This window comes from Hipposideros armiger, unplaced genomic scaffold (assembly GCF_001890085.2).
Source record: "Hipposideros armiger isolate ML-2016 unplaced genomic scaffold, ASM189008v1 scaffold_472, whole genome shotgun sequence".
NCBI classification, from domain to species: domain Eukaryota; kingdom Metazoa; phylum Chordata; class Mammalia; order Chiroptera; family Hipposideridae; genus Hipposideros; species Hipposideros armiger.
Window position 1 is genome coordinate 770,731 of NW_017731822.1, and position 27,936 is coordinate 798,666.

At 43.7% G+C, this 27,936-nt stretch overlaps 1 protein-coding gene across 2 annotated transcripts in view; it reads left to right on the forward strand.

Moving 5' to 3' along the window:
* CREG2 (cellular repressor of E1A stimulated genes 2) overlaps positions 1-27,091 on the forward strand; it is a 32,831-nt gene extending 5,740 nt beyond the window's left edge. The window contains exons 3-4 of one of the 2 annotated variants that reach the window (XM_019666467.1): positions 23,048-23,161; positions 24,112-27,091. In XM_019666467.1, the coding sequence (XP_019522012.1) occupies positions 23,048-23,161; positions 24,112-24,259 (262 nt within the window). In that variant the 3' untranslated portion in view covers positions 24,260-27,091. Of the gene's footprint in view, positions 1-17,116; positions 17,305-23,047; positions 23,162-24,111 lie in introns of those variants that run through there. The other variant, XM_019666468.1, reaches the window with a different exon arrangement.
* The last annotated feature ends 845 nt before the right edge of the window (positions 27,092-27,936 follow it).

The window sequence follows — 27,936 nt, forward strand, 5'->3', positions numbered from 1 at the left end:
TATACTAAAGTTGCCCCAACTGATTTCCCTAGTCTACTCTTTACTACCTTGAATTCATCCTGGATTGCAGCAGCTGTGGTAACCTTTCAAAACCCAAATCCTTTCCTGAAAATAACAAAATCCTTAATATGGCCTAGGAGGCCCTGCACCACGGAGTCTCTCCCTCCTGCTTCAAATAGACAGTGTGCCTGATCCTTGGCTCACTGACTTCATATTTTATTTATATCCTAGTTTTATTAAGTTGAGAGCTTTAACCGGAAAGCTTGTTGTAATCAAAGTTGATATATGTGTTTGGCATGTAGCTAAGAAATACCCTTTTATTGCCATGTAATTATTGACATATAATGCTGTGTAAGTTTAAGTTGTACAACAGTGTTGGTTCGATACATTTCTATATCTCAATATGATTACCGCTATAGTGTTAGCTAACATGTCACACAATTATAATTTCTTTTTTGTAGTGAGAATATTTACAATCTAGTCTCTTAGCCATTTTGAAGTTTATAATACAGTCTTGTTGATTGTAATCACTGTGCTGTGCATTCGATCTCCAGGACTCATTCATCTTCCAACTGCAAGTGTGTGCCCTTTGACTGACATCTCCTCATTTCCTGCTGCACCCTGCACCCCCTACCCCCACCCCAACTGCCACTCTACTCTCTGTTTGTATGAGTTTGGCTTTTTTAGATTCCACATGTAAGTGATACCATACAGTATTTGTCTTTCTCTGCCGAGTTATCTCACTTAGCACAATGCCCTCAAGGTCCACCCATGTTGTCACAAAATGGCAGGATTTCCTTCTTTCTCATGGCTGAATAATATTCCATTGTATGTACAAGAAATGCTTTTCACTCAGTAACTCCCACATGTATGTTGACACATATCGTATCTCCCCAAAAGGATCCTTAGGTCCATTAATTGGCCTGTGTACTAAAGAGAAAGTTAGATCTAAACTGATATGGGTAAGGACATTGAGTTTCCAAAAAAATCTCAGGAAGTGTAATGATGAAGAAAATACACAACAGATGTCATTTCCTTCACTGAAGCTGGGAGAGGCCAATATATTGAAAATAATGAAAGAAAGAAATATGTCTGCATATTTTATAGGTTTACAGGGACCTTAAAGACTTTTTAAATGAATCTGTAAAATTCAGCATGGGATAGTCCATCCCATCTAGTTATAGATTTTTCCCGAATCTTTTCATCACCCTGATCCTCTAGTCCCTGAACTTCCTGTCCCTAAAATGACACAATAAAGTTACTGGATTTAATTGGACACAGTTGTCCTGACTCCCACCCCAGGGCATATGGAATTGGCTGCTATTACTCTTCCCTTTCTCCTGGGGAAGATAATTTGGAAAACAAATCTGATTGGATAATAAGTAGAAAGGCCCTTCAGTTCTGAAAAAGGACTAGGTTAGTTTCCCTGAGACAAAGTAGCCAACAGAAGTTCCTGGAGGAGAATAAACTATCTGACCTACTTGGTGGCCTCACTTTGGCCATTGGTGCACTGGAGGGAGCAGGGGAAGCTATCTGAGGGCCTTCTGGTTCCATGGCTTATTGGAGGCAGGGTATTCCAAGAATGATAAAGACAGAATAGGCAAGAGTGGCACATCCAGATTGATATGGGAATGTTATAAAATGGAATTCCCACAAATTTCGAGTGGTATTGTGATTTCGTGGAGACAGGATGAGAGGGCCATGTCATAATGACCCAGACAGTCTTGTCCCTCCCCCAGCACAAGGACCAGAGCTCTTAGGGGACAAGTGTTCGTAGCTTGAAGAAGCGCCAGGGCGATTCTGACACTTCATTGGGATAATAAGGACATCGAGGGGGTCTTATATGCACTTCTTGGGTTTTCAGTAAATGCCTGCTGAGAACTGTGATCTGGCCACCAGGAAGGCTCATGTCATTTGTAAAATGAAGTCCAGATTACAGTCTGAGGAACACAGGGAGGTGGCTTTTCCACCTTGTGTGACGTTACTACCCACCCAAACCAGAGCCTATAAACGTGTCTTGCCTAATTTTTGTTAGTTTATTTAAAATCTGTTTCATTCCATTATTCTATTTGCTTCTTGGTGCTGTGACTTCTTCATATAATTAATTAGATAAATTAGAGATGGGAATCTATTTCCTAGCTCAGGTTAAGATGACAAATTAGAATAAGACTTCGGTTTATAAGATTTACCGATTATCAGCAACCTCCTCCTCCCTCCTTTTCCTCTCACACATGAGATGCTCCTGTGACTACGTGAATTTATGCTCAGACTACCACTTGTATGGACATTCAATAAATATTGATTGAGGGCCAGCTGAGTGGCGCATTGGTTAGGAGTTGGCTTGGGACGCCAGCTCTGAGCAGCAGGACCCCGGTTCTGATCCCACATGAGGGCCAGTGATGCTGCGCCCTCTACAGCTAAGATGGTGAACAACAGCTCATCCTGGAGCTGGTCTGCCTTGAGTCAATGGCGATGGTGTAGGCTGCAGTGGGGCTGGCCAGCAGCTGGTGTGTGATTTCGTGAGCTGCCGTGAGCCACCGTGAAGGGCCATCCAATGGCCGGCGAGCAACTGCCTCACCCAGGAAGAGCGCAATGATAATACCAACATGGGCCAGTGAAGCGACGTCCTCCACAACTAGACTGAAGAACAAAAGGACAACAACTTCTCTGTTCCCCTTCCCCAGTTCCCCAACGCTGTTCCCCTCCCCCAATTACCCAATAAAATCTTTATATATATATATATATATATATGGCAAAGAAAGCCCACCCGAGAAATTTCTCTTCCATTGAAACATCTTTCCTTACAGAGCTTACAGGCTCAAACGCCATGGGTTGTAGGGTTTGTATCTTCTTGGCGAGCTCTTGGGACTAGGGAGGGCTCTTCTACTGAACGGCATTCTGCTTGATGGCATTTGGGTCAGCTTTCATTTTGAAGATCTGGACATAATGAAACGAACAGAGGCTTTTCGTGACATCAGAAAGTTTCAGTTGATAGTTTGGGCAAATGCTGGGTTTCTAGGTAGATCTAGTTGGTTATCAAGTAGGGAGGATTTGAAAACATTTTTCCCCCTCTACCCCCCCAATTTTTTTAAAGATTTTATTGGGGAATTGGGGAAGGGGAACAGTGTTGGGGAATTGGGGAAGGGGAACAGCCAAGTTGTTGTCCTTCGGTCTTAGTTGTGGAGAGCACAACTAGCTCAGCTCCTAAGTCCAGTCACCATCCAGCCGCCTATCAGCAGCTCATGGCCAGTCAGCTCGAGGTGCTGGGTTCAATCTTAGTTGCAGGGTGGGCATAGCCCACCATTCCATGTGGGAGTAGAACCAGCGACCCTGTTGCTCAGAGCTCGCACTCTTAACCTACTGAGCCACTCGGCTGGCCCTCCCCTCAAAACTTTTTAATGAAATATTGTCATGGATGGTGCTCTGGGTCACACAGCCCCCGTCACTTGCCCAGGCTGAAGGCATCTCTGCCCAACATTGAACTTGTCAGAGCTTACTAACCAGGCCTCGTTGTGGTCTGGCATCAGAGGACAGACAGATTTTAGTTTGTAAACAAATCTCGTTTCTGACAGAGCAGTGTCAGACCATACATGGATTGAAGCCCAGTGGGTGTAGGAAACATAGAGCAGAAGCCATTCAAAATGATGACCTCTCGAAATAACTTCTTGGAGGGGTTCATATTGCAGAGGCAATTCAACACTGAGGAATGACACATCAAAGAATTGGTGTCACAGAGAGTTTGGGACAATGTTTGGACATCGATTCCTGCCCTGTCCTATAGCAGCCCCTGCATTTTATAGGCAGTGACAGGAAGAGAAAACTGCTTTGGTGAAACAGGGTCATGAAGGGGACAGTGTTGATAGGAGGGTTAGTTTGCCTTTATACTGTGAGTACAGGGTAAGCACTTACTGAGCACAGATAACTAAATTAGTATGCCCTGAGTTGAATCATTGCTTCTGTGTGGAAAATAAAGAGAGTCCAGAAACGGAAATGCTTCACAGCCATTTGTCTCCCCACCGCCATCTTTTTAACTGACCTGGCAGGGAGAAAAGATGCTGTTATATGATAGATGAAAACCTCAACCCACAGAATAAGTATGTGCTTGCAGGTGCTTGCTGAGAGCCAAGATGTATTTCTGTCTGCAGGCTGTCCACCTGAGACGTGATGTACATTTCACAGTACAGGGCCCAGCCCTAATCAGATAGAGGAGCTGAATTCCATCTCTCTTCACTGAATTTTTTTCATTCCCCTTGAAGGCACCATATAATTCTTCTAAATCAATTGCTCTCTGTCCGGATTCATGTTACATCTTCTCTTTGCCCACACATCCCTGTAATCCTGAAGCTAACTGTCACCTGAGGAGCTTTTAAAAGAGTCATCTGGGAGGAGGAGGGAACTCCGCAGAGAGAAAGCTCAGTGCACAGGTATTCAAGCATCTCTTCCATCTTCCACTCGTCTCTGACCAGCTCCCATTGCAACCTGCAGCCACTTCTCTCTCCCTAAATTGGCTCCAGCTCCATGAATCTTTGTCCTCAAAGCTCCCAGTAGGTCCATTTGATGAATCCACTGATAATTCCGGTTTGTCTCTCCTTATACAACCCCTTTCCTGCACCTTCTGACTCCCTCTCCTCATCCAGTTCACAGATGTTTTCCTTGCCTGTTAGACATGATGCCATCGTGAGCTGAAATTACATGCGTTAGAGACAAGGATGGAACTCGCATAAATGTACACCCTCCAGAAAGCTTTTAGGGTTACAAGGCCCTTAGTCTCTGGTGATCACTAATCCACAAGACCAGACAATTAAGTTCACGAACTCATCCTAGAAAAAGTGCTACATACCTCATTGCTGAATATCACTACAGTCACCTTCAAAGTACTCTCCTTGGGAAGCTATGCACCAATGCCAGCACCTAGTCCACCCTTCAAAGCAATTTTGGAACTCTTTTTCTGGAATGGCCATCAGAGCTGTCGTATTACCCTTGATGTCCTGAACGTCATCAAAATGACTTTCTTTCAATATTTCCTTTATCTTCGGGTAAAGAAAGAAGTCATTGGGAGCCAGATCAGGTGAGTAGGGAGGGTGTTCCAATACAGTTATTTGTTTACTGGCTAAAAACTCCCTCACAGACAGTGCCGTGTGAGCTGGTGCATTGTTGTGATGCAAGAACCATGAATTGTGGGAGAAAAGTTCAGATCGATTTCATCTAACTTTTTCATGCTGCCTTTTCAGCACTTCCAAATAGTAAACTTGGTTAACTGTTTGTCTAGTTGGTACAAATTCATAATGAATAATCCCTCTGATATCAAAAAAGGTTAGCAACATCATTGCAACACGTTCATGAATTTAATTGTCAAACCTCATATCTTCCGTTTCTATGGATTTGCCTACTCTGGACATTCCATACGAATGGAATCATACAACATCTAGCTTTTGTGACTGATTTCTTTCACTTTGCACCATGATTCCAGGGTTCATTATGTTGTAACATGTATCAATACTTCATTCCTTTTTGTGGCCAAGTACTATTCTATTATATGAATATACCACATTTTACTTATCCATTTTTACTCATCCATTCATCAGTTGATGGCTATTTACTTTTATGTTTGGGTTATTAGGAATAATGCTGCTATGAATATTCGTGTACAAGTGTTTGTATGGACATATGTTTTCCATTCTCTTTGTACAGAGGTAGGAGTGGAATAGCTGGATCATATGATAACTATGTTTAACCTTTTGAGGAACTGCCTGTTTTCAGTGGCTGCACCGTTTTATATTCCCATCAACAATGTATGAGGGTTCCAGTTGTTCCACATCCTCACTAACACTTGTTATTATCTGCTATTTTTATTATAGACATCCTAATGGGTGAGAAGTGATTTTCACTGTGGTTTTGAAATGTATTTCCCTAAAGACTAGAGATGTTGAGCATCTTTTCATGTGCTTATTGGCCATCTGTGTATCTTCTTTGGAGAACTGTTTGTTCAATGCTTTTATCCATTTTTAATTGGGTTATTTATCTTTTTACTATTGAGTTGCCAGAGTTCTTTATATATTCTGGATATGATCCTTATCAAACATATAATTTGCAAATATTTCCCTGATGCATTTTTATCTAATTGTCTCTTCTTTTGTCATCGAAAGAAACAGAAAAACTAAGGATTCAATATTGATGTTCTAGTTGTATATATTCTTGATCAATGTCCTTTTGCTTCCATTCAGCTGGGCCTCCTCTATCAGAAAAAACACATAATTGTAGTGACTTTCTTGAGATAATACAGAAGTGTACCCAAATTACCTAGTGTGTAGAAATGGTAAGAAAATGTCTGACCAAGAAAAAATTTTTAATTAATTGGATGACAAAGGAATTTGGAAGGGAAAGCTGTTATTCTAATAATGTAAAGACAAGATAGGGAGATACTGATAATAAATTCAATTAAACATTAAGCATATGGTATATAAAGGAATATGCTAAATATTGTGATGAAAATAAGAATTTTTTTCAAATGGTATTTATTGAGCACTAACTATCTCCTAGGCAGGAAGAGTTAAGACTTAAAGACACAAGCTCCTTCCTTCTTGTCACCAGTCATTTGAATTGAGACAGCAAGATATAACACATGACGGTGTGTGTAAAGGGTCACTGACTGTTAAAATGACGCCTCTCCAATAGGGGAGATGAGTAGAATTACACACCGTAGCTGTGATCCCTACTATCTTAGCATTTTCACTTCCCATCTGTCCATCCATACACCTGTCCATCATTTCCATCTCATCTAACTCAACCTGACCTGTCCTTCAAAAATAAAACACTAATCTCCTGTAAGTTCCTTTCTTTACCTCTTCCCATGTTAATATTAAGGTTGTGTTCAGTTTTCTAGTCCTAGTAATTACCAATTTGTTCCCTAGGATGCATTTCATTTTCTTCCTGACTCTCTTTCTTTCTTCTCACTCATGAGGCCTGACTAGGGCTCAGTCTCCTGGGACTGCCCTGTCCTCGGCCCCGCCCTCTGAGGAGCCCACTCGTCCCTTCTGTCAGCCAGGACAGGGGAGGTGTTTGCACGCTCCCCCCATGCTGGTCCTGGCTCTCTCACCCCTCTTTTTGGCCCTTTTCTCCTGATCTCTCTACAGAGCAGGCCTAGCTGAGGTTAACTGGGCTGCAGGCATTGTGATTCATGAAGCAGCAAAGCTTTCCCTGTGAGACTCCAATAGGCTTAGAAGTAAGAAGTCGCAGCCTGGTAGGGCCCTGGCCACCCACTCCCACCTTCTGTTTTACAGGTTAGGAAACTGAAGGACCAAGAACTGGAAGCCAGAAAAATGGATAGTCCAGTGTTTTTTATTTTTTATTGAGGAACAGTGTGTTTTTCCAGGACCCATCAGCTCCAAGTCAATCTAGTTGTGGAGGGTGCATCTCAGTGGCCCACGTGGGGATCCAACCGGCAACCTTGGTGTTATGAGCACTACACTCTAACCACCTGAAATAACGGGCTGCCCCAATAGTCCAGTGTTTTGTCTCTGTAACTGTCCATTCTCTCCGCTGCACGGTTTCTGCAGACAGGTGTGATCCTGGCATGGCCCCCACTCCCTCCACCTCCAGCTCTCCCTGTAGCTACCTTCTTTCCTGTCCAATGAATGACGTGTTCAAGTTCCAGGCAGCTTCTCCTTTTTTTAGTTTATTGTTTGCTGCACATCTCTAAGCAAGAAAACAGGATTTTGGAAAGGACAATTGAATATGCAATTCAGAGATGGTGTCATCAGATAATGGGTATGTTACATGTTAGGCTAGAGAGATGATGCCAGGATCTCTAGTAATGCAGGATAAGGAAGAAAGCAGAGCACATCTGGGGGTTCCCTTGGTCTTTTCATACCTCTGCAGGGGGCTGCTCTCCTATTTTTCATATATGTCATCCAGGCTGAAGCAGAGGAAGCCATGGTGGCTCTAAGAAGCCAGAGCTGAGCGGCAAGGACTGAGGACAGAGTCCCAGCCATGCCGGAGGAATAGTAGATGGAGCTCAGGTGGAACTTGGAAGTGGCCTCAGAGTAGCACCCAATCACAGGCCAGCCCTGCAGCGAGACCCCCAGGCAGGTGAGCAGCTGCCAGGGCACCCCAGCCCCCATCCTGGAAGATCACCAGATCATGGGGATGACCCGCAGCCCCCTAGTCCCAACCGGGCTGCTAACTCTGGGCCTGGGCGTGTGACTGAGGTTGGTTCTGGGACCCTCCGGTGGGTTGTAATGTAACTAAGCCATGCTTGGGCAGCAGCCTGAGACCAGGAGAGCCGCCACGTCAGCTTGTAAAATGAAGATTCCTGGGCTCCAGCAGCCTCTGAAGATGGGGACTTGCAATGCACACTTTTAAGGAACAACCAGGAATTCTTACAGCACATTTACATGTGAGAACTAGCACTTTAGGGGGAAAGGACTGCTGATTTGATTTCATCGGTTTGAATCCTAAGCCCACCAGTTAATTTCTGCCTGCCCTTGAACAACTTGCTTAATTTTCCTGGGCTGCCATTTCCTTACTCCATTTCCTTTCTCCTAAAACGGGAGTACCAGTGCTCTCAGCGTGTGGTGGGAATGAAATGTTTCAGTGTGTGACGTTTCCAGCACATGACCAGGACTAATAAGTGGTAGCTGTTGTCTCTAACAGTTGTTTCTTCTCTGCAGAATTGGGGGTGGCAGAGACAAAAAGAGGAGGTAAAAAATGATAGTGCCCTTTCACATTTTATACCTCATCAGCAGAGTAAGAATCATTTATTCAGCACTTTTTCTGTGCCAAGCAGTGTTCTAAGCGTCTGACATATATAACCTATATGATCCTTAACAAGAGTCTCATGAAATTGGTACTATCGGTAGCCCCTTTATACAGATGAGGAAACTGAGACATGGAGGGTGTGAAGAACTTGCACAAGGACCCACAACCCAAATTCTAATGGGGCTGGGATTTGATCCCATGTTGGCCCCTTGGCCCTGGCTGTTAACCCCTGCACCCCCACTTCCCCGTATCAGTCACATATCGGAAGCTGTGAACTTCCCCAGCGCCCTTTCAGACAGAACTGATTCAGAAGCTGCAAAACCTACAAAAATGCAGATGTATTTTTTAAATTGTTTTAAGTTGTTCAGATACAGCTTCCATTATACGCGTTGCCCTGCCATGGGGTAAGATCTGAAACTTGTCTTAAATACATTCATACAGATACATGTAGGCAACCTATTGCAACAAAGCATTCACTTCAACACCCATTGGGTAATGAACCATGCTGAGTACTTCCCGGGTTAAAGATGCAAGACGACAGTCTCCACCGGTGAGAGGAGGAAAAGGATGTAGAACACACGTGGAAAAACTTCTGCAAACCGGGTGTGTTAAATCTTGTAGGAGACACTGGCCTGCAGATGGTTGATGGGGCTCTACCAGCCCCAGAAGCTCATGATCAAGCTCATGGTCTCCTTACTCTACATGCTTCCCCTGCTCTACCCCACCCCCTGTCAAATACCACCTTTATGTGCCAGGGTCCCCCAAACTTAACATTCCCCGCTGAGACTTCTCATGTGAGCTCCAGGCCCAATCCAGCTGCTTCCTCCTCTCCCAGGGGGCTCCCCATCCACTTGGCCATTTGGACCCAGACCCTCAGGTGTCACTGTTGGCTCCTTCCTCTCACACCTCACGGACAGTCAGCGGGGTTCGACTGGTCTACTTCCAAAACCTCTCCCCAAGCTGACTACTTCTCTCCTCTACACCTGGCCCAGGCGTAGCGTCACTGTTTCTCACTCTCTGTTGCTCACCTGTGTACTCTGTAAATACTCCTGACCAGTCTCCTTGGATCCCTGCTTGCCCCTTTCCAACCCACTCTTCCTTCTAAAGTCAGAGGGATCTTTTCACAAAGCACATCTCATCATTCTAGTCCCATGCTGAAAATTCTTCAGGGCTTTCCCATTGCCCTTAGGATGTCATTTTAAAATCTTAACGTGGCCTGCAAGGCCTACGTGGTTCACCCCTAGGCAGTTCTCGTCTCTCTGACATCACCCTCCCCCTGCCTTTGTCCATGCTCTTCCTTCTGTCTAGAGTGAGTTTCCTGCCCCCTCTCTACCTAATTCCCACTCATTTTCCATGTTTCCATGTTGTTGTTATAATATGGAAACCTGCCTATGTTTTGAAGGTCAGAATGCATAGGCAGGTTTCCATGTTATAATATTAAGTGATTGTAAAGCAAGCTGTCTAATGTTTGCTTCTCCTACTGGAGTGCAAGCCCCATGAGGGACTGTGTCCTCTTGGCTGTCTACCAGCCCCAGCAACTACCACAGAGCCTCAAACATAAGGAGGTTAAACATGTATTGGTTAAATATATGGAATTTTTTAGTTCAGCCTCGAGGGATGGTATATCAATTTCTATTGCTGTTGTGACAAACTGCCACAAACTTTGTGGCTTAGAACAGCACAGATTTATTCTCTTACAGTTCTGGAGGTCAGAAGTCTGAAATGAGTTTTACAGGGCTACAATCAAGGTGTTGACAGGGCCGGTTCCTTCCGGATATTCTGAGAGGAGAATCCATTTCCTTGTCTTTTTCAGCTCCAAGAGGCCACCTGCATTCCTTGGCTGTGGCCTCTTCATTGCTTCACTCTAACCTGAGGCTTCCATTGTCCTACAGCCTACTACTCTAATCTTCTGTGTCCCTCTGTAAGGACCCTTGTGATTACATTGGGCCCATCAGATAATCCAAGATAATCTTCCCATGTCAAAATCCTTAATTTAATCACATCTGCAAAGTGCCTTGTGCCATATAAGGTAACATTCACATATTCTGGGGATTAAGTTGTGGACATCTTTTGGGGGGTGGGGGATGAAGGGGACATCATTCAACCCACCACAGATGGATGTACCAGTTTAAATGCCTTTGCAAGTGTAGATAGAAACATGGTAATTTATTCTAATGTATGCTAAGGCTGTCATTGGCATTTTGGGAGTTGTGATTGTACTCATTTGTAATATAGATGCTTGCTTTTAAAATATAATATGAAATGGCTCCAACACATGTGACATTCAATTGATGAATGTGAATTTTAACATATTCTCAGCATATGAAAAAAATGATAGAGAAATGTGAAAAATGCAGAGAAAGGGTTGTAAATTGAACTGTCGTGCTAAATCGTGACTTGCTTGTTGGAGTGAACTATTTCTGGCATCCCAGCTCCTCTCCTGCCTGGAAATGTCCCTGGTTCCCCCTTTCGCATGTCCTGTGCTTTTGTGTGTGGCCAGCTCAGGTCTATAGAATCGCAAGATTTGATGCTGGATAAGAGAAAATTCTAGCCCAAGATGAGTAAAGAAATGCAATGGAGCACTCATTCCTCTAAATACATATGCCCACGGCTTCTGGACAACACAAATTTCACTTACCTCAGAGAATCCATGGATAAGAACTTTGACCCAAAGAGTGGGAGAGGCATCAACAGCGTGAAAATGGACAAATTCATATAGAATCACAAATATCAGGGGCTGGGCAGGTCTATAGACAAACACAAATACTTTCATAGTTATTCTGGGACAGACTCTTTTAAAAACTGGGTTTTATGCCCTTAAAATAGAAAGAAGTGACCACTGCCAGGCAATACTGGCTGTGGAGGATGTCATGTCAAAAAGGCCATCCCTTTCTCTGATAGGTTTACAGTAAATCCCCGACTTACGAATGAGTTCCGTTCCTGGAGAACGTTCGTAAACTGGATTTGTTCCTAAGTCCGACAAAGTGAGTCTTATACACCTTTGACACAAATTTACAATGTAAAGCATAAAAAATCTAAACACACACGCAAAAATACTGTAAAGAAACTATTTTTACTTTTACAGTTACCTTAAAATGGTGGTAAAATACAGTACAACAACTGGCATATAGGGGAGTGCATGGAGTGAACTGACAAGAGCACACACGTGAGCTACTTCCGCGATTTATTCGCACTTACAAATGTTCGTAATGCGAGGTCCGTTTGTATCTGTGAAAGTTTGCAACTTGAATGTTCGTAAGTCGGGGACTTACTGTACTCAGGTGATAAATCAGGAAACTACTGTCTACCCAGTGTGCATGGATTGCCCTGCTGCATCGGACAGAAAATCTGGGTGATGTGCCCCTCCACAAGGCAGAATGCTGGGAACTAGTGTTCAGTAACGCTGGGTAGACTTATATGTGTTTGCTTCTTTTACACCTCATGTGACAAAGAATGTGACACTGGATTGATGAACAGCTGACTGAAAACCCAAAAGAGGTTGCTTAATAGCATAAGATTTAATCTGAATGCTAAGTAGGATGCTTCTAGTTCCCTGACTATTCACAATCCCCTGGAAAGTCGTGGGAACCTGGGAGCCAGCGGGAGGGTTCTGGGCTGAACTAATTGGGAGCTTAATACAATGAATCCTGCTTGGGAGACAGAAAAATTGTCAGGAGAGACCAAAGCCATAACCAGGAAAATGATGCCAGGAGGGAAGGAAAAAATGGGGAGGAGGGAGTGAAATTCACTGGGACAGTTTGAGGCATTATACTGGTATGAGATAAAATTAAATTTAGAATAAAACATAATTTAAAATGAAATAAAATAACATAAAATACATGCTTCCCTTAATCTGCGAAGTCCCCTTGCCATATAGGGTAACATTCACACATTCTGGGGATTTGGACATGGATATCTTGTGAGGGGGCAGGGGCATTATTCAACCAACCATGGATGTAGCAGTTTAAATGCATTTGCAAGTGTAGATAGAAACATGGTAATTTATTCTAATGTATGCTAAGGTTGTCTTTGGCATTTTGGGAGTCATGATTGCACTTACCGGTAGTTAGGAGGTCAGACAATGAAGTTCACAATCTCGTCCTAGAAAAAGTGCTACATACCTCATTGCTGAATGTCACTATGGTCACCTTTGAAGTACTCCCCTTGGGAAGCTGTGCACTGATGCCAGCACCTTGTCCACCCTTCAAAGCAGTTTTGGAACTCTTTTTCTGGAATGGCCATAAGAGCTGTCATCATATTACCCTTGATGTCCTGAAAGTCATCAAAATGTCTTCCTTTCAATATTTCCTTTATCTTTGGGTAAAGAAAGAAGTCATTGGGGGGCAGACCAGGTGAGTAGGGAGGGTGTTCCAATACAGTTATTTGTTTACTGGCTAAAAACTCCCTCACAGACAGTGCCATGTGAGCTGGTGGTGCATTGTTGTGATGCAAGAGCCATGAATTGTTGGCGAAAAGTTCAGGTCATCTAACTTTTTCATGCAACCTTTTCAGCACTTCCAAATAGTAAATTGGTAACTGTTTGTCCAGCTGGTATAAATTCATAATGAATAATCTCTCTGATATCAAAAAAGGTTAGCAACATCATTGCAATAAGTTTGCAAACTTAATTGTCAGGCCTCATATAATTTAGATGCTTGCTTTTTTTTTTTTTTTTTAGCTGAGCCATCCTGCCACCTGTTGGCAGCTCAGCGGCTGTTCAGCTCGGGCCAAGACTCAAACCGCTGTTGCTCAGAGCTCAAACTCTTGAGCAAGCTCTTAACCAACTGAGCCACTTGGCCGGCCCCTTAGATGCTTGCTTTTAAAATATAATATTTATATGGATGGGGTAGGGAACGGTGGACATGGCGGACCTCCTCCGCACTGCATACCTTCTCCTAGAACATTGAGGTAAGTTCTGGATACCACAGTTTAACAGGGAAATTGACAAACTAGGAAGTCTAAAAGCTGCCAGATGAGTGGGGAGAAAACACAGTCTTAAGAGCAGCATCAATGTTTTCTGCTGATGTCCCAAAGTCTAGCCCAGAGAAGGGGAGCTCTGTTTGTTCTGGGTTACCCTGGAGGGCAGAAGTAGAACTGGTGGATGGGAGTGACAGAGGCCCCTAGCTTTCCTCCCTGCTGCTACCCTCTTACTATCACCTTCAGCAGCTGTGGGTGGCCCGTCCTACTTGGCAGCAAATGCACCACATTCTAGTCCTCATTCTGAGCATCCTACCCCGTCCTCCTCTTGCCCGAGGAACGCCCCCTGCAACATGGAGGCAGGCAAACCCTTGTGTCCATCACCATCTCACCACCCATCAATGGCTCCTGGCCCCCTTTCTCTTTGCCCAGGTTAGACTCCATGTTCTATCTTTATAATCACCTCCGAGACCACCTGCACCTCCTCTGCCCCTCTCCGTCTGGAGCTCCTGCCTGGCGTTTTAACACCCAAGTCCCTTAAACTCTGTCCCATCCTCCTCTGTTCCTGCACCCAGATGGCTCAGCGTTGCAGGGGCAGCCCGTGTGACCAGGCTGACACCTCCCCTTTAAACTCATGGCAAAATCCTACCATGAGTTGTCAACAGTGCTAGAAAATCCTTCATTTCCCCAGTAAGGTCCCTCTCCCAGCCTCAGTTTCATGCCTAGTCCCCTTTTTTCCACACCCTTCTATTCTCTCAGTTGCATGTGATACCCACCTTTCTGCAACAAAGTATGAAACCATAAGAGGAAACTCCTCTCCCTCCACTAAGTCTGTAAATGTACCTATGTTTGCAGCAGGGGGTCTTAAACGGGAGGCAGGGGACCCCTCCCCTGGGGGATATGAGGCAATGTTTGGGACGCCTTTGCTTGTTACAGCTTGGGGGCGGGGGTGCTACTGCAGAGCTTAGGGACACTGCTCAATATTCTACAATGTCCAGGACAGCCCCCACCACAATTACCCAGCCTCCAGTGTCAATAGTGCCAAAGTTAAGGAACTCTGATCTGTACCGACTGCCCTCCATTTACTACCTGACTTGATACATCAGAGACTAAGCTCAGTGGCATGTCTTGGGTTCTACTGAATGTTGGGGGGACACTTCACTGTGCAAGATAGTCCCATGCATTACAGGACATTTAGAAGTCCTGCCCCCTGTCCATTAAGTGCAACTTGAGACCCCAACCCAGTCACCATGACAATAAAGATGCCCCACAGATTTCCAGCTGCCTTCTAAGGGGCAGAGGCCTCTCCTGGTTGAGAAGCACTGTGCATGGCTGGTGATTGTCCCAGTCACAGGATTGGGTGGTCTGGTGTATTGAAATTGTGTCCCTGTCTCTCAGGGATCACATACAACAATTTTTCCCCCTGTATTTAAAAGAATCAGAGTAAAGTTGAACAAATCTTTTAATGTCATTTGCTCAGTGTGCTTATGTATGTTGGCTTAATGTCCTAAGATTTAAAAGAACATAATGTATTCTTTCCTCCAACATTTTCTTTACCACTGGACACGAATACATAAAAATAATACAGACCTGTAAATGTACTCACCAACAAGATATAAAGTGTTTGGGAAGGTTGCATGTATATTGATTAGAAAATGCATCCCTTGCGAAGCTTTTTGAAAATTGTAGCTCGTAAAAATGTGAGCATAAGAGAAATCGTAGCAAAGGAGGATCGTGTCTCTAAAAGGAAAATAAATACCTGGAAGGAAATCTTGTCATTTGATTGGAAAGCATGTGAGCGCACAACCGCTGTCTTATTGTTTCCTTTGTGACACCCCCGGTCATCTAAGCCACTTTTTACCCACAAGGTGCCATAACTGACTGGTGTCCTATTTGGCAGCATCCTGGAACCTCAGTGTCATGGAGTCTATGCCTTGGAACAGTATTTCCTCATGGATCCATGCCTGTGGGCAAGAAGCCCACTTCCCGCTCCCCCAAAACAGACCCTTTTAATATTTTGGTCCCTGACTCCCCTGGCTCAAACTATCACATACCATATTAGGCTCTACTATAGGAAAAATTAGAATAAGAAAAGGTTAAAAAGAAGTGCCAGGCTGCGTTGGCAAGTATTTATGCCTCCAGGGGCAGCACACAGAGCAGTGACTGATGTAATAAAATGAACTGTAATGAAATGAATGTAGCCAGGTACCAGGAGGGAGGGGGCTTGTTCTAGGACAGGTTCTGCCACTTTCTACCAGGATCCTCAAGCAGGTAACTCATACTCTGGGCTCTCCAGGTGGCCACAATGGGCTTTTCCAGTCATGTCCTTGAGTCACAAGCTGCCCATCCTGGCTGGGCACAGGTGGCAAGCCCCAAAGACAAGTGGAAAGGGGGAAAATGCCCGAAAGAATGTCCTCTGACCTGAAAGGAGATGGAAACAGTGCAGGTCAGGGCCCTCGGTTCCCAGGGTCACCCTTCCCAGCAATACACAAGTAAAACAAGCTCTCACCAACCATGGCAGGAGGCAGAGTCAGCCTGGAAGTTTCCAGGGATTCCCAGAGAAGTGCTCATGATTTGGGGGGTGACTATCACCCCTTAGCCCTCCCTCCCCCTCTCCTCAATCACCTCTGGATGTCTTATCACTACATCTGTGGTTCCTGTCCTCTGCCACACAGGGACACTGGATGTAACAGACTTTACCAGGGCCCAGGAGGACAGTGGGGAGGGGGGTGCAGCTAGGCTTGTCAGATAAAACACACGGTGCCCAGTGACATTTGAATTTCAGATAAACAAACATTCTTTTATTATAAGTGTGTCCCAAATATCATCTGGGACATATTATACTGAAAAACAGTTGCTGTTTATCTAAAATTCAAATGTCACTGGGCATCCTGTGTTTTTATCTGATAAATCTGGCAATTCGAGGAACAGCCTAGGACAGAAAGCACACCACATGTCATCCCTATTCCAGTCACTGGCCACCCCTCATCGCAGGGGTGAAGGGTACCTCTCTCATCTCCAGCCTCCTGCCATGCCGCTGGGCAGCACCCCCAGACTCCGCGTACTTTCCTTTTCTTCTCCGAGTCTCAGTAACTTCCCCAAGTAAACCAAACCCATCCCTTCTGTGTCTGCTGCCTACAGGAACGCAGAGTCCCCGACCATTAGGGAGGGCACATTTGCAGGATTGCACACACCTCACTCCCCTTCTCTCCTCCCAAGCCCTGACCTGGGGTGCACTGAGGAGGGGGGCTAGCCTTGCAGTGATAATCAAGCTCACTAAGTGCTTTTCTGAACTAAAGAGCAGCTCTTCCTGAGATGAATTTTCTACCTTCCACTCACAGCGCCACCCCTCTAACCCAATCACACGCAGATGCCCAAACTCAAAAACAACTGCAGTCAGTTATCAGTTTCTTTAATAGCACTTTTTTTCCCCCTCCATCAGGAGTCAACGAATGGAGTTAACTAAAGAAATGGCAGTTGGCGGATCACACTGCAGGGCCATGCAAAATGCTCAACGGGGAACTAGAGGAAGACTGGCAGACTTGGGGGAGATTCAAGTAGGTGGAGCAGGGGCTTCCTTTTGTGCCACTGCTGCTCACATTCCCAGGTGAGGGATGGGCCCAACATAGCCCTGGACTAATCCAGAAAGAACGAGGCCACCAGTGGATTCCAAAATTTGCACCAGCAAGATCTCTTTCATTATTTTGCTTTATAATCCATGTAATATGAAACATTTTTGTCTAAGAAACAGATAACATTTTTAAATAATTTACCCCCCATTTTTATGACTCAAAGATACAGAGTTTCTGATTAGCATGATATAGATATTTTTGCCTCACTGATTCAATTCCAACCAAAAGCAAAGGAACTTAATGTTTTTACATGGTGCCAAGAGCTGTGAAGGGCCTGAGATGCTATTTGTAAACAAGTTAGCCTTGTTAGTCTGAACTAACAAGTTAGCTCGCCACAGTTCATGGATGCTGGTAGAAGACACGAGACTCCTGAGTCAGAGACAAAGGACTTTATTACGGTAATAGCAGCAGCCAGAACAAGCAGCATTTTATGGCAGGGAGGTCCCCCGAGTTCCAATTCCCACAGGTTGATGCAGAGAGGCCTAGGTGACATCTGTATACACAGTGGGTTGTGTTACAGGAGAGGAGACCTGAGCCTAGAGAACCAAAATCTTGTATAATGGAGAGTAAGCCTGCCAGCCCATTGCCCCAGACGGAGACAGTATCTTCATCCTGCTGGGCAGTGGACAAGCCTACTCTCTGCTCCACAGGGAGACACTCTATCTTCCAAGGCTGTTTGCTCTATAAACATCTTTGTGAACAGATGGTCCAGAACAAAGAGACCTAGTCCTCTGGTCACAACATGGTTAGAAACATGAGAGACCCATGGAGAACTTCTCCCAGTAGGTAGTGCCTATAGTCTTATTTCATGGAAATGTATAAATTTGTGAATATTTAAAAAATACAGGCTATCCTTGATTTGCATTGTACTGTGCTATGTAGATGCATGCACATAGCAACTGTGTCCTGAATTTACACAGTTCCATCATGACTTTGCAGCCTGTACTGAGAATAGTTTGTGGATTGCTATTAATACCATTCAACATGAGGTGGGCATGCCTCAGTCTTATGATCCATTCGAAGAACGGAGACAGAGTTCCAGAAACTTGAAGTCTTTCATTTAGTACAGAACCTCTCCATTGCAAGAAATAGAAGAGGGCTGGCTGGCTGAGTGGCTCAGTTGGTTAAGAGCTCGCTCAAAGGTTTGAGCTCTGAGCAACAGCGGTTCGAGTCCAGCCCGAGCTGAGCTGCTGCTGAACTGCCAACAGGTGGCAGGATGGCTCAGCTAATAAATAAATAAATAAATAAATAAATAAATAAATAAATAAATAAATAAACAAACAAATAAAATAAATAGAAGAATAAGGTCAGATGTGCTTAGAGAATTAAAGAAACTTACTAGTTCACATATTTGAAAGTCCAGGTATAGGCTTTTCTCAGGGGCTCTGCAATGTCAGCCAAAATGAGGTTTGCCCATCTCTCCACACTGCCTTCTCCAGTGTTGGCTTCATCTTAACAACAGCACTGCTTGTCATCCAATATGGTGCCAGCAACTTCCAGATACACATGCCCCCTGTTTATGTCCAGCAAGAGCAGGCATCTCTCTAGGTAGCTGCCAAAGGAGAATAAGGGGGCTGCTATTCCAGAAGTCCTCAGCTTCTTGAGCCTTAATGACCATCCTTGCTCCTGTGCCAATCCCTGAATCCATCAGTGTGGCCAAACAATGGAATATGCTGGATGGTTTAGGTAAGGATCTGGGGCTGGACTAGGGTTCCCTGAAGCTGTGTAAGGGAGAAGTGGATGCTAAATAATATTCAAAATGTGTCGCCAAGAGAAGAGGGAATGTCCTCTGCAGCCCCTGTCCACCCAAATAGGCTCTCATAAGTTGGAGGCCATTGATCACGGTCCTCATTGTACACAGAATCCTCCTTCCTGGTCACTGTTGCATTTACTGACCATTTCAGTGACCTCAGGTGTGTTGCACTCACATGACTAATGGTGGGATTCAAGTCCAGCTTCCTTCATATGGTATATTAGTCTCTTAGTGCTGCTGTAACACATGACCACAACTTAGTGGCTTAAAACAACACAAATGATGTTACAGTTCTGGAGGTCAGAAATCCAAAACAGGTCTCATTAAGCTAAAACTGCATGTAGGCAGGACTGCATTCCTTTCTAGGGTGGAATCCATTTTCTTGCCTTTTCCAGCCTCTAGAGCAGCGGTTCTCAACCTTCCTAATGCCGTGACCCCTTAATACAGTTCCTCATGTTGTGGTGACCCACAACCATAAAATTATTTTCGTTGCTACTCTATAACTGTAATGTTGCTACTGTTATGAATCGTAATGTAAATATCTTTTTGTTTTCTGATGGTCTTAGGCGACCCCCGTGAAAGGGTCGTTTGACCCCCAAAGGGGTTGCGACCCACAGGTTGAGAACCGCTGCTCTAGAGGCTGCCTGCATTCCTTAGTTCCTGCCCCTTCCATATTCACAGCCAGCTATGGCGAGTCGAGTCTCTCAGCTCGCATGGCTCCACCACTCTTTTGCCTCCCTCTTCCTCTTTTAAGGACCCTTGTGACTGCATTGGGCCCATCCAGACAATACAGGATAATTTCCGTATCCAAAATCAGCTAATTGTCAACCTTAATTCCTGTGTCATGTAAGGTAACACAGTCACATGTTCCAGAGTTCAGGAAGCAGACATCTTGGAGGTGGGGGGTCGTGGTGGTGGTGGTGGCGCTAATCCTGCCTACCACAAGTCGGAAGGAAGTTATACCAAGTTTAGCTGGGTTGCCCACTGTGTAAATGGAGAGTTTTCTACTTACCTATTTAAATATAGACTCTCCTTTCTAGTCTATGTAACCACCACCTGTGAAGAAGCAGAATGCTCCCTATTTAAGTGTGATGTATTTTTCTATAATGACTTCCTTACCAGTGCTAATCTCATTGCTTTGATCACAGAGCAATTCGGTGAAGAAATGAGCTTCTGCAGTGCACAAATAAACTGAGTACAACTCATGACAGTCTGGTCCAGTATATGTAAATTTAGTTCCTGTTTACTATTTTCATTTATTTTCTCCTATCTCAGGTTTTTCACAAAATTCAATGTAGATTCAATTTTTATAGTTACCATGTGGATTGCTTTCTTTTATTCTTTCATCTTAACCCACAAGGAAATTTCTCAATTTAACCACTATGTTTTTACAGTGTCAAAAACATAGCAAATTGCAACACTTTCAAAGGGGACATAATGTTTTCACCTGAAGCAATTTAACTAAAAATGTGGACATGTGTGCTATTTCTCTTGTTACAACTCAGCAGGATGTGTAATAAAGGAAAACTTCTAGGCAGGTGAAAGCAAGTTCCTTAAGTATAAGGAAAACATGTGCTTTGCTTAACAAATGTATGCTTCTTGAGATTTTAACACAACATAAGTGTTGAGAATGAGTTTAAATGAGTCATGCGTCGAGGAAGCCATTTTATGATATACGAGGTCGGACAATTAAGTTTGCAAACTCCTCCTAGAAAAAGTGCTACATGCCTCATTGCTGAATATCACTACAGTCACCTTCGAAGTACTCCCCTTGGGAAGCTATGCACCGATGCCAGAGCATAGTTCACTCTTCAAAGCAATTTTGGATCTCTTTTTTTTTCTGGAATGGCCATTAGAGCTGTTGTATTACCCTTGATGTCCTGAATGTCATCAAAATGTCTTTCTTTCAATATTTCCTTTATCTTCGGGTAAAGAAGTCATTGGGGGCCAGATCAGGTGAGTAGGGAGTGTTCCAATACAGTTATTTGTTTACTGGCTAAAAACCCTCACAGACCTTGCCGTGTGAGCTGGTGCATTGTCGTGATTGCAAGAGCCATGAATTGTTGGCAAAAAGTTCAGGTCATCTAACTTTTTCATGCTGCCTTTTCAGCACTTCCAAATAGTAAACTTGGTTAACTGTTTGTCCAGTTGGTACAAATTCATAATGAATAATCCCTCTGATATAAAAAAAAAAACTTGGTTAACTGTTTGTCCAGTTGGTACAGATTCATAGTGAATAATCCCTCTGATATAAAAAAGTAAGCAAGATCGTTGCAACAAGTTCACAAACTTAATTGTCAGACCTCGTATAACATCTGTGAAAAGAGGAACTGTCAGAGCCCACTTGGCTGCGTCAGGAGGCCCCCAAGGCTACCCTCACTTTTACTTAATGAATATGTGCTTTCCATTCTCTGTAACATACGCCTGTTGCATTTATTGAAAAATAATCCTTTAAACACAGTAGTTCCCCCTTATCTGAGGGGGATACATTCCAAGACCCCCAGTGGATGCCTGAAACCATGGATAGTACTGAACCCTAGATATACTAAGTTTTTTCCTATACATGCATACCTATGATAAAGTTTAATTTATAAATTAGGCACAGTAAGAGATTAACAATAACTAATAATAAAAAAGAATAAGTATAACAATATACTATAATAAAGGTTGTGTGAATGTGATCTCTCTCCCTCTCTCTCCATCTCTCTCTCCCTCTCCCTCCCTCCCTCTCTCTGGTAACCAATCTAATGACCCAGATGGCTAGTGACTAACAGGTGGGGAGCATCTACAGAGTGGACACGCTGGACAAAGGGATGATTCACGTCTCTGGCGGGACAGAGTGGGACAGCGTGAGATTTCATCGCACTATTCAGAACGGCTTGCAATTTAAAACTCATGAATTATTTATTTCTGGGATTTAATATTTTTGGACCATGGCTGACTGTGGGTAACCGAAACAGCAGAAAGCAGAACCGCGGATAAGGGGGAACTACTGTCTTAACACTGAAAACTAACACTGAAAATCATGCCCCGTAGTTGGAGGGGTGTGCCAAAACCAAGGGTGTGCTTGCCTGAGGATGAGAGATCACGGGACTGAAAGTCCCCTGAAGGCTGTTTGTTTTTGTTTTTGTTTGGGGGGGTTGTTGTTTTTTTTATGGATGAGATGAGGAAATCTCAGATGGGTTGAGGAGCTGGCAGATCAGCACACACATAGCCTGTGGAGCCTCCCCAAGCTGGGACAGGATCGGATCCACCCTGCCATTAACTGCATGGTGTGATGTTGGGCAAGTCACGTAAACCACCTAAGGCAGTGGTTCTCAACCTGTGGGTCGCGACCCTTTTGGGGGTCAAACGACCTTTTCATGGGGGTCGAACGACCCTTTCACAGGGGTCGCCTAAGACCATCGGTAAACAAAAAGATATTTACATTACGATTCATAAAAGTAGCAAAATTACAGTGATAGAGTAGCAACGAAAATAATTTTATGGTTGGGGGTCACCACAACATGAGGAACTGTATCACAGCATTAGGAAGGTTGAGAACCACTGATCTAAGGCATAATTTCTTCATCTGTAAAGAGGGGACAGTCATAGTACCTACCCTTGGTCACGGCCTCCACCCCTGAGCTCCCCCCAGGAGGCCCTCTGTCCCAGTGCACAGTGGCCAACACCTGACCACTGCAGCTTTCCCAGGGGCATGGGGGGCCTTTGTCTAGCCACCCTCAGTCCCGGGGCAGTGGACGAGACACCTTTTACCTATACACAGTGAGAAGCTCCGTGCTACCTACCGATTCTTTTGGGAACCAAAAAAATCTGCTCCAAAGAGTCTGCTGCTGGGTCCGTTTAGGTCCAGAAACAATGGACAGCTGTGAAAAGTTAGAATCTCTGTTTTTATTTTTTGTTTTCAATTTTTTTATAAAATCCTCAGCATTTCTGGCTGACGTTCTATTCTCGTTTTAATATATGAAAAAATGTTCTTTGAATGCAGAAAGAATATCGTGGACCCGGAAGATCCCCGCTGTGCCCGATTAACACTCACTGGCCAGATGACGGCAGTGTCTCCGGAAGAAGTGGAATTTGCCAAACAAGCCATGTTCTCAAGGTTTGTGTGTGCTGTCAAGTCGGTGTGCCCAGAAATCTACTACACCAAAAAGCAGAGGTCAGGGCCGTGGCATCTGACGCCTCTCAGTGAATGATGATAACGGTCTGAGTTGCCTTTGGTGGCAGCACTGCCTGCCTCACTCCGACTGCCGTAGGTGTTTCTCCCAGTTTGCACTTGGACTTCGAAATTTGATTATAACATTTATAGATATAAATAAAATTTTTATGAAGTTTTTAAAAAGTGAGCCACAGCCCCTGCCCATAGAGATAAGATTTGTGTTTAGGCCTAAGCGTGGGGGAGAAGGCAAGTCAGTAAACAGCAGAAGACCAGATGTGAATGGCGCCCCCTACCCACTCTCGTTGGCTCTCAATGTGGTGCAACAGTTCCAAGCCGGCTGAGTGAATGGAAATCTTCCCATGTACAGATTTGTTTCGTGGGCTCCCAATCCTTTCAACATTTCATACCGAATACATAAAGCCTTTCTTTCTGCTTCCTGATACAATAGCTGGTGTTCACTGAGCACTTCCTCTATGCAGGTGCTTTCTGTGCGCCTAATTGTTTGTTCCTGTGCAGCCCTGTGGGCTGAGCACCATTCTCATCATCCCATGAGACAGGTGAGGAGACCTGGGCTTGAGAGGACAAACCGACCATGAGGCATCCATCACACTCATCAGCAGTCAGACTGGGCTTCGAAGCTAGGGGCCTGGCTCTGGACTTGAGCTGTCTGCCGCCCTGTGGGAACCAGTTTCCTGCCTTCCTAGGGAGGTCCTAGACCCCATCCCTGGCTTCTTGGCTTCTGCTCCTGGGTGATTTAAGCAGGTAGCAGCCCAAATGAGTCCTGGAGTCTGGAGGGCCATGTGACCTGGCCAGGGACACTAGAGTCAGGACCTGTGCCCTGGGAGGGCAAACCCTCTGGTAAGAACATCACACCCTCTTCTTTATTTCCACAGACACCCGGTTATGAGGAAGTGGCCTCGTCAGTATGAGTGGTTCTTTATGAAGATGAGGATAGAACACATCTGGCTTCAGAAATGGTATGGAGGAGTAGCGGACATTTCGAGGGAGGAATATTTCAAAGCAGTTCCAAGAAAGGCCTGACCTAGGGAGAAGAAAGTCCTCGGTGTTTGCAGAAAATGAAAACCTTTTAAGCGATGCTGCCAGACAGCTACTGATTGCTGTCTCTTTGTGGAAGATTCCTAGCAGCCCTGTCATCCTCACAGCAGAATGGGAGAGGGTGGCCAGGTGAACGTGGTCATTTGCAAAGCCGCAGTTCACAAAGGTACTTCATGTGTATCATCTTTGTTCACAGTGTATTCAGTCCAGACTCACCTATTTGAGAATCACTGTTGATGTCAAAGTGTTATGTTGAGACAGTTTCTGTTCCATTCTTTAAGACAAAAAAAAAAAGGCCTGTATGTACAATGTCTTTGCTTTGTATTGTGAGAGTATTTTTGTTGCTTGCTGTATCCAAAAGGATGTCTTGGTCCTAAGCTCACTGCAACCACAAAGGAACTAAATACACCTCCCGCAGCCACAATCTCATCTTTAGGGTGACGGTGTAGGACCATTTGTCTGCGGATTACTCATCGTGCTACTGGATTGCAAATGCATTATGAAGTCACATTTGCTGGAATGTATCGGTCACTTGCGAAGCTTTTTTCCCTCTGGTATGATGAACCACGTGAGGACACACCGAGTTTCGCACACAGGCCTGTTCTATGTAAGCAGGACATGGAGATGCATTAATGGGGAGGGGCAGTTTTGGCAGGAAGCTCCCCACCATCCCCACAGCTACCGCTTCTGACAGAAGGTTCCTTTTTCTCAGGCATGAGGAGTGGAATCCAAAATAAGAAACACCTCATTCTGTGCTGTACAGAGAGGAGAGGGACAGGGTGAACCTGGGAAGGAAGCAAAGGCAACATGTAAGAGAAGGAAGGAAGGAGGTCAGTAGCGGAAGTCACGCTCCCTGCCCTGCCTGGGTCCAGGTCCTTGACGGGGTCATCTCATGTAAGCCTTACAACCAATGAGAAGCGTTTTATCATTGCCACTGACAGACAAGAAAACTGAGGCTCGGAGAGGCCAAGTGAGCATTCCAAGGTCTGACTCCAGACCTCACTGCACACAATGAACAGAGTTCATTGATTTCATAAAAGATTTCCAATGTAAATGTAACAAAAGAGTTACTGAAGTGCACAGATAGTCAATGAACCAAGAAAATCAGTAAAGTGATGACTAACTAACCTGTGTGTAGATGATTTGACACGACTTTCTTAAAAAAGAAAAAATATAGTCTCTGAAATTTGATTCTCACTACAGATTTAAAATTCTCTATGAATTATATGCAGGAGCTCCTGGTGTTGGCAAGAAACTATGTTGTATACCTGTGTACACATCCAAAGCCTACGTGGACCTATGTGAACAAATCTAAGAACTTGTATATTAACATCAACAAAAGATCTAGCAGTCCCTGGTTTTCTGTTCTTTCTGTAATGGATATAAACACTCTTTGATGTACTAGATATGTTGTGTAACATAAAAACACATGGCTATATATAGGAGATATACATTTTTAAAATAAATAAAAGTGTTACTATGGTTACACTTTTGTTTAAAAAATTAAGACATGAAGAGGGTTTGAGTTGTCTGAACATTTTTAAGTGCCTGTTACTAAAAGCGTAGGAAGATGCACAGAATTCTTTATTTATCAAAAGCCAAGTCTCAAGAGTTCCTAACAATGGCAATTTTTAACATATAAGAATAAGGTTACTGAGGATATTTTATATTTTCAGAGTGTAAAATTATGCTGCCCCCATTTTATAGAAAAGAAGGGAAAACTGGATGAACACACCAAACACTCCATAAGTCAACCTCAGACCTTAATTCTCTGAGCATCACTGCCCCTTGGTCCTGTCTTATGGATACTGTTCCTGTGCTAGGTTTGCTTTTATAATCAGGTTCCCCATTAAAAGTCACTGTGCTGCTTCCAGGGGCTTTGCAGTGTAGGTGCCATTTATAACCACTGACGCATGTTATCAGTTATTGATCCAAATTACAGGAAATGAAATCTGAACAGGTTGGATGATTAAGAAGAGTGTTGAAAACACATCTGTTTGAGACTGTTGGGCCCCATTTAAGGCAGTAATACCTAGAAAATTCCAAATAATCTATTTAAAACAAAACAACAACAACAACAACAAAAACAAAAAGAAACCTCTTAGGACTAGCAAGTGAGTTTAGTAAGGTGTCAGGCTACAAGATCAGCCCACAAAATTTAATCACATTTCTATACATTAACAATGAATAAAGTGGAAACCAAAATTAAAAACACAGTACAGTTTAGAATCACTCCAAAGTAAATAAATACTTAGGTATAAATTTAGCAAAACATGAACAGGATCTATATGCTGAAAATTAAAAGATGCTAATGAAAGAAATAAAAGATCTAAATAAATGAAGAGACATACCATGTTCATAGATTTGAAGACACAAAACAGTCAAGATATCAGTTCTCCCCCAGATTCATCTATAGGTTTAATGCAATTTCTATCAAAATCCCTACAAGGTTTTTGTAGACATCCTCGTATTCAAACTTCTTAAAGTTTCAAGGCACAGGCCTTGGAATAGCTAAAACCATCTTGTAAAAGAAGAATGAGTAGGAGAAAGCACCCTACCAAATATAAAGATTTATTATGTAGCTACAGTTATCAAGACAATGTGGTTTTGGTGGAGTCAGAGGCACATAGATCAATGGAACACTATAGAGAATCTAGAAATAGATCCATACAAATATGCTCAATTGATTTTTTTTAAACATACAAAAGTAATTCAATGGAAAGAGGATAAGCCTTTTCAATAAATGTGCTGCAGCGATGGGATAGCCATGGGCAAATAAAAAGAACATCAACTTAAACCTCATACCTTATACAAAAATTAACTCAAAATAGATCATTACCCTAAACATGAAATGTAAAAACTACAAAACTTTTTTTTAGAAAATTTGAGGACCTAGGGCTAAGCAAAGTTCTAAGACGACACCAAAAGCACACACCATAAAAGGAAAGTTTGATAAATTAGACTTCATCAAAATTGTAAACTTTTGCTCTGCAAAGGACCATGTGGAGAGAGTGAAAAGATTACTGGGAGAAAAATTTCACAAACCACATGTCTGTCTGACAAAGGACTAGTATCTGGGCTATATGGAGAACTCTCAAAACTCATTTTTTTTTAAGTCCAATTAGAAAATGGAGAACATGAACAAACATTTCATGGAAGAGGATATACAAATAGTGAATAAGCACATGAAAAGATACTCAACATCATTGTCATCAGGGAACCGCAAATTAAAACCACAGTGAGATACCACTATGCGCCTACCAATATTGCTAAAATACAGTAACACCACCAAATACTGGCAAGGGCACAGAGCCACTGGATCAGGCCTATGTAGCTGGCGGGGATGTAAAATGGGAACAGTCACTCTGGAAAACCACTTGGCAGTTTCTTATAAAGCTAAACATGCAACTGCCATACCACTCAGCAATTGCACTCCTGGGCATTGAGCCAGAGAAATGAAATCTTGTGTTCACACAAAAGCTTGTGCATACATGTTCATCTCAGCTTTATTCGTCATATTCCAAAACTGTAAACAACCAGATGTCCTTTAATGGGTGGCTGGTGAAACAAGTTGTGATACATCCATGCCATGGAACACTGCTTGGCAATAAACATAATTTCTGCTACAAGCAGTAACTTGGATGAACCGCCAGAGAATTGTG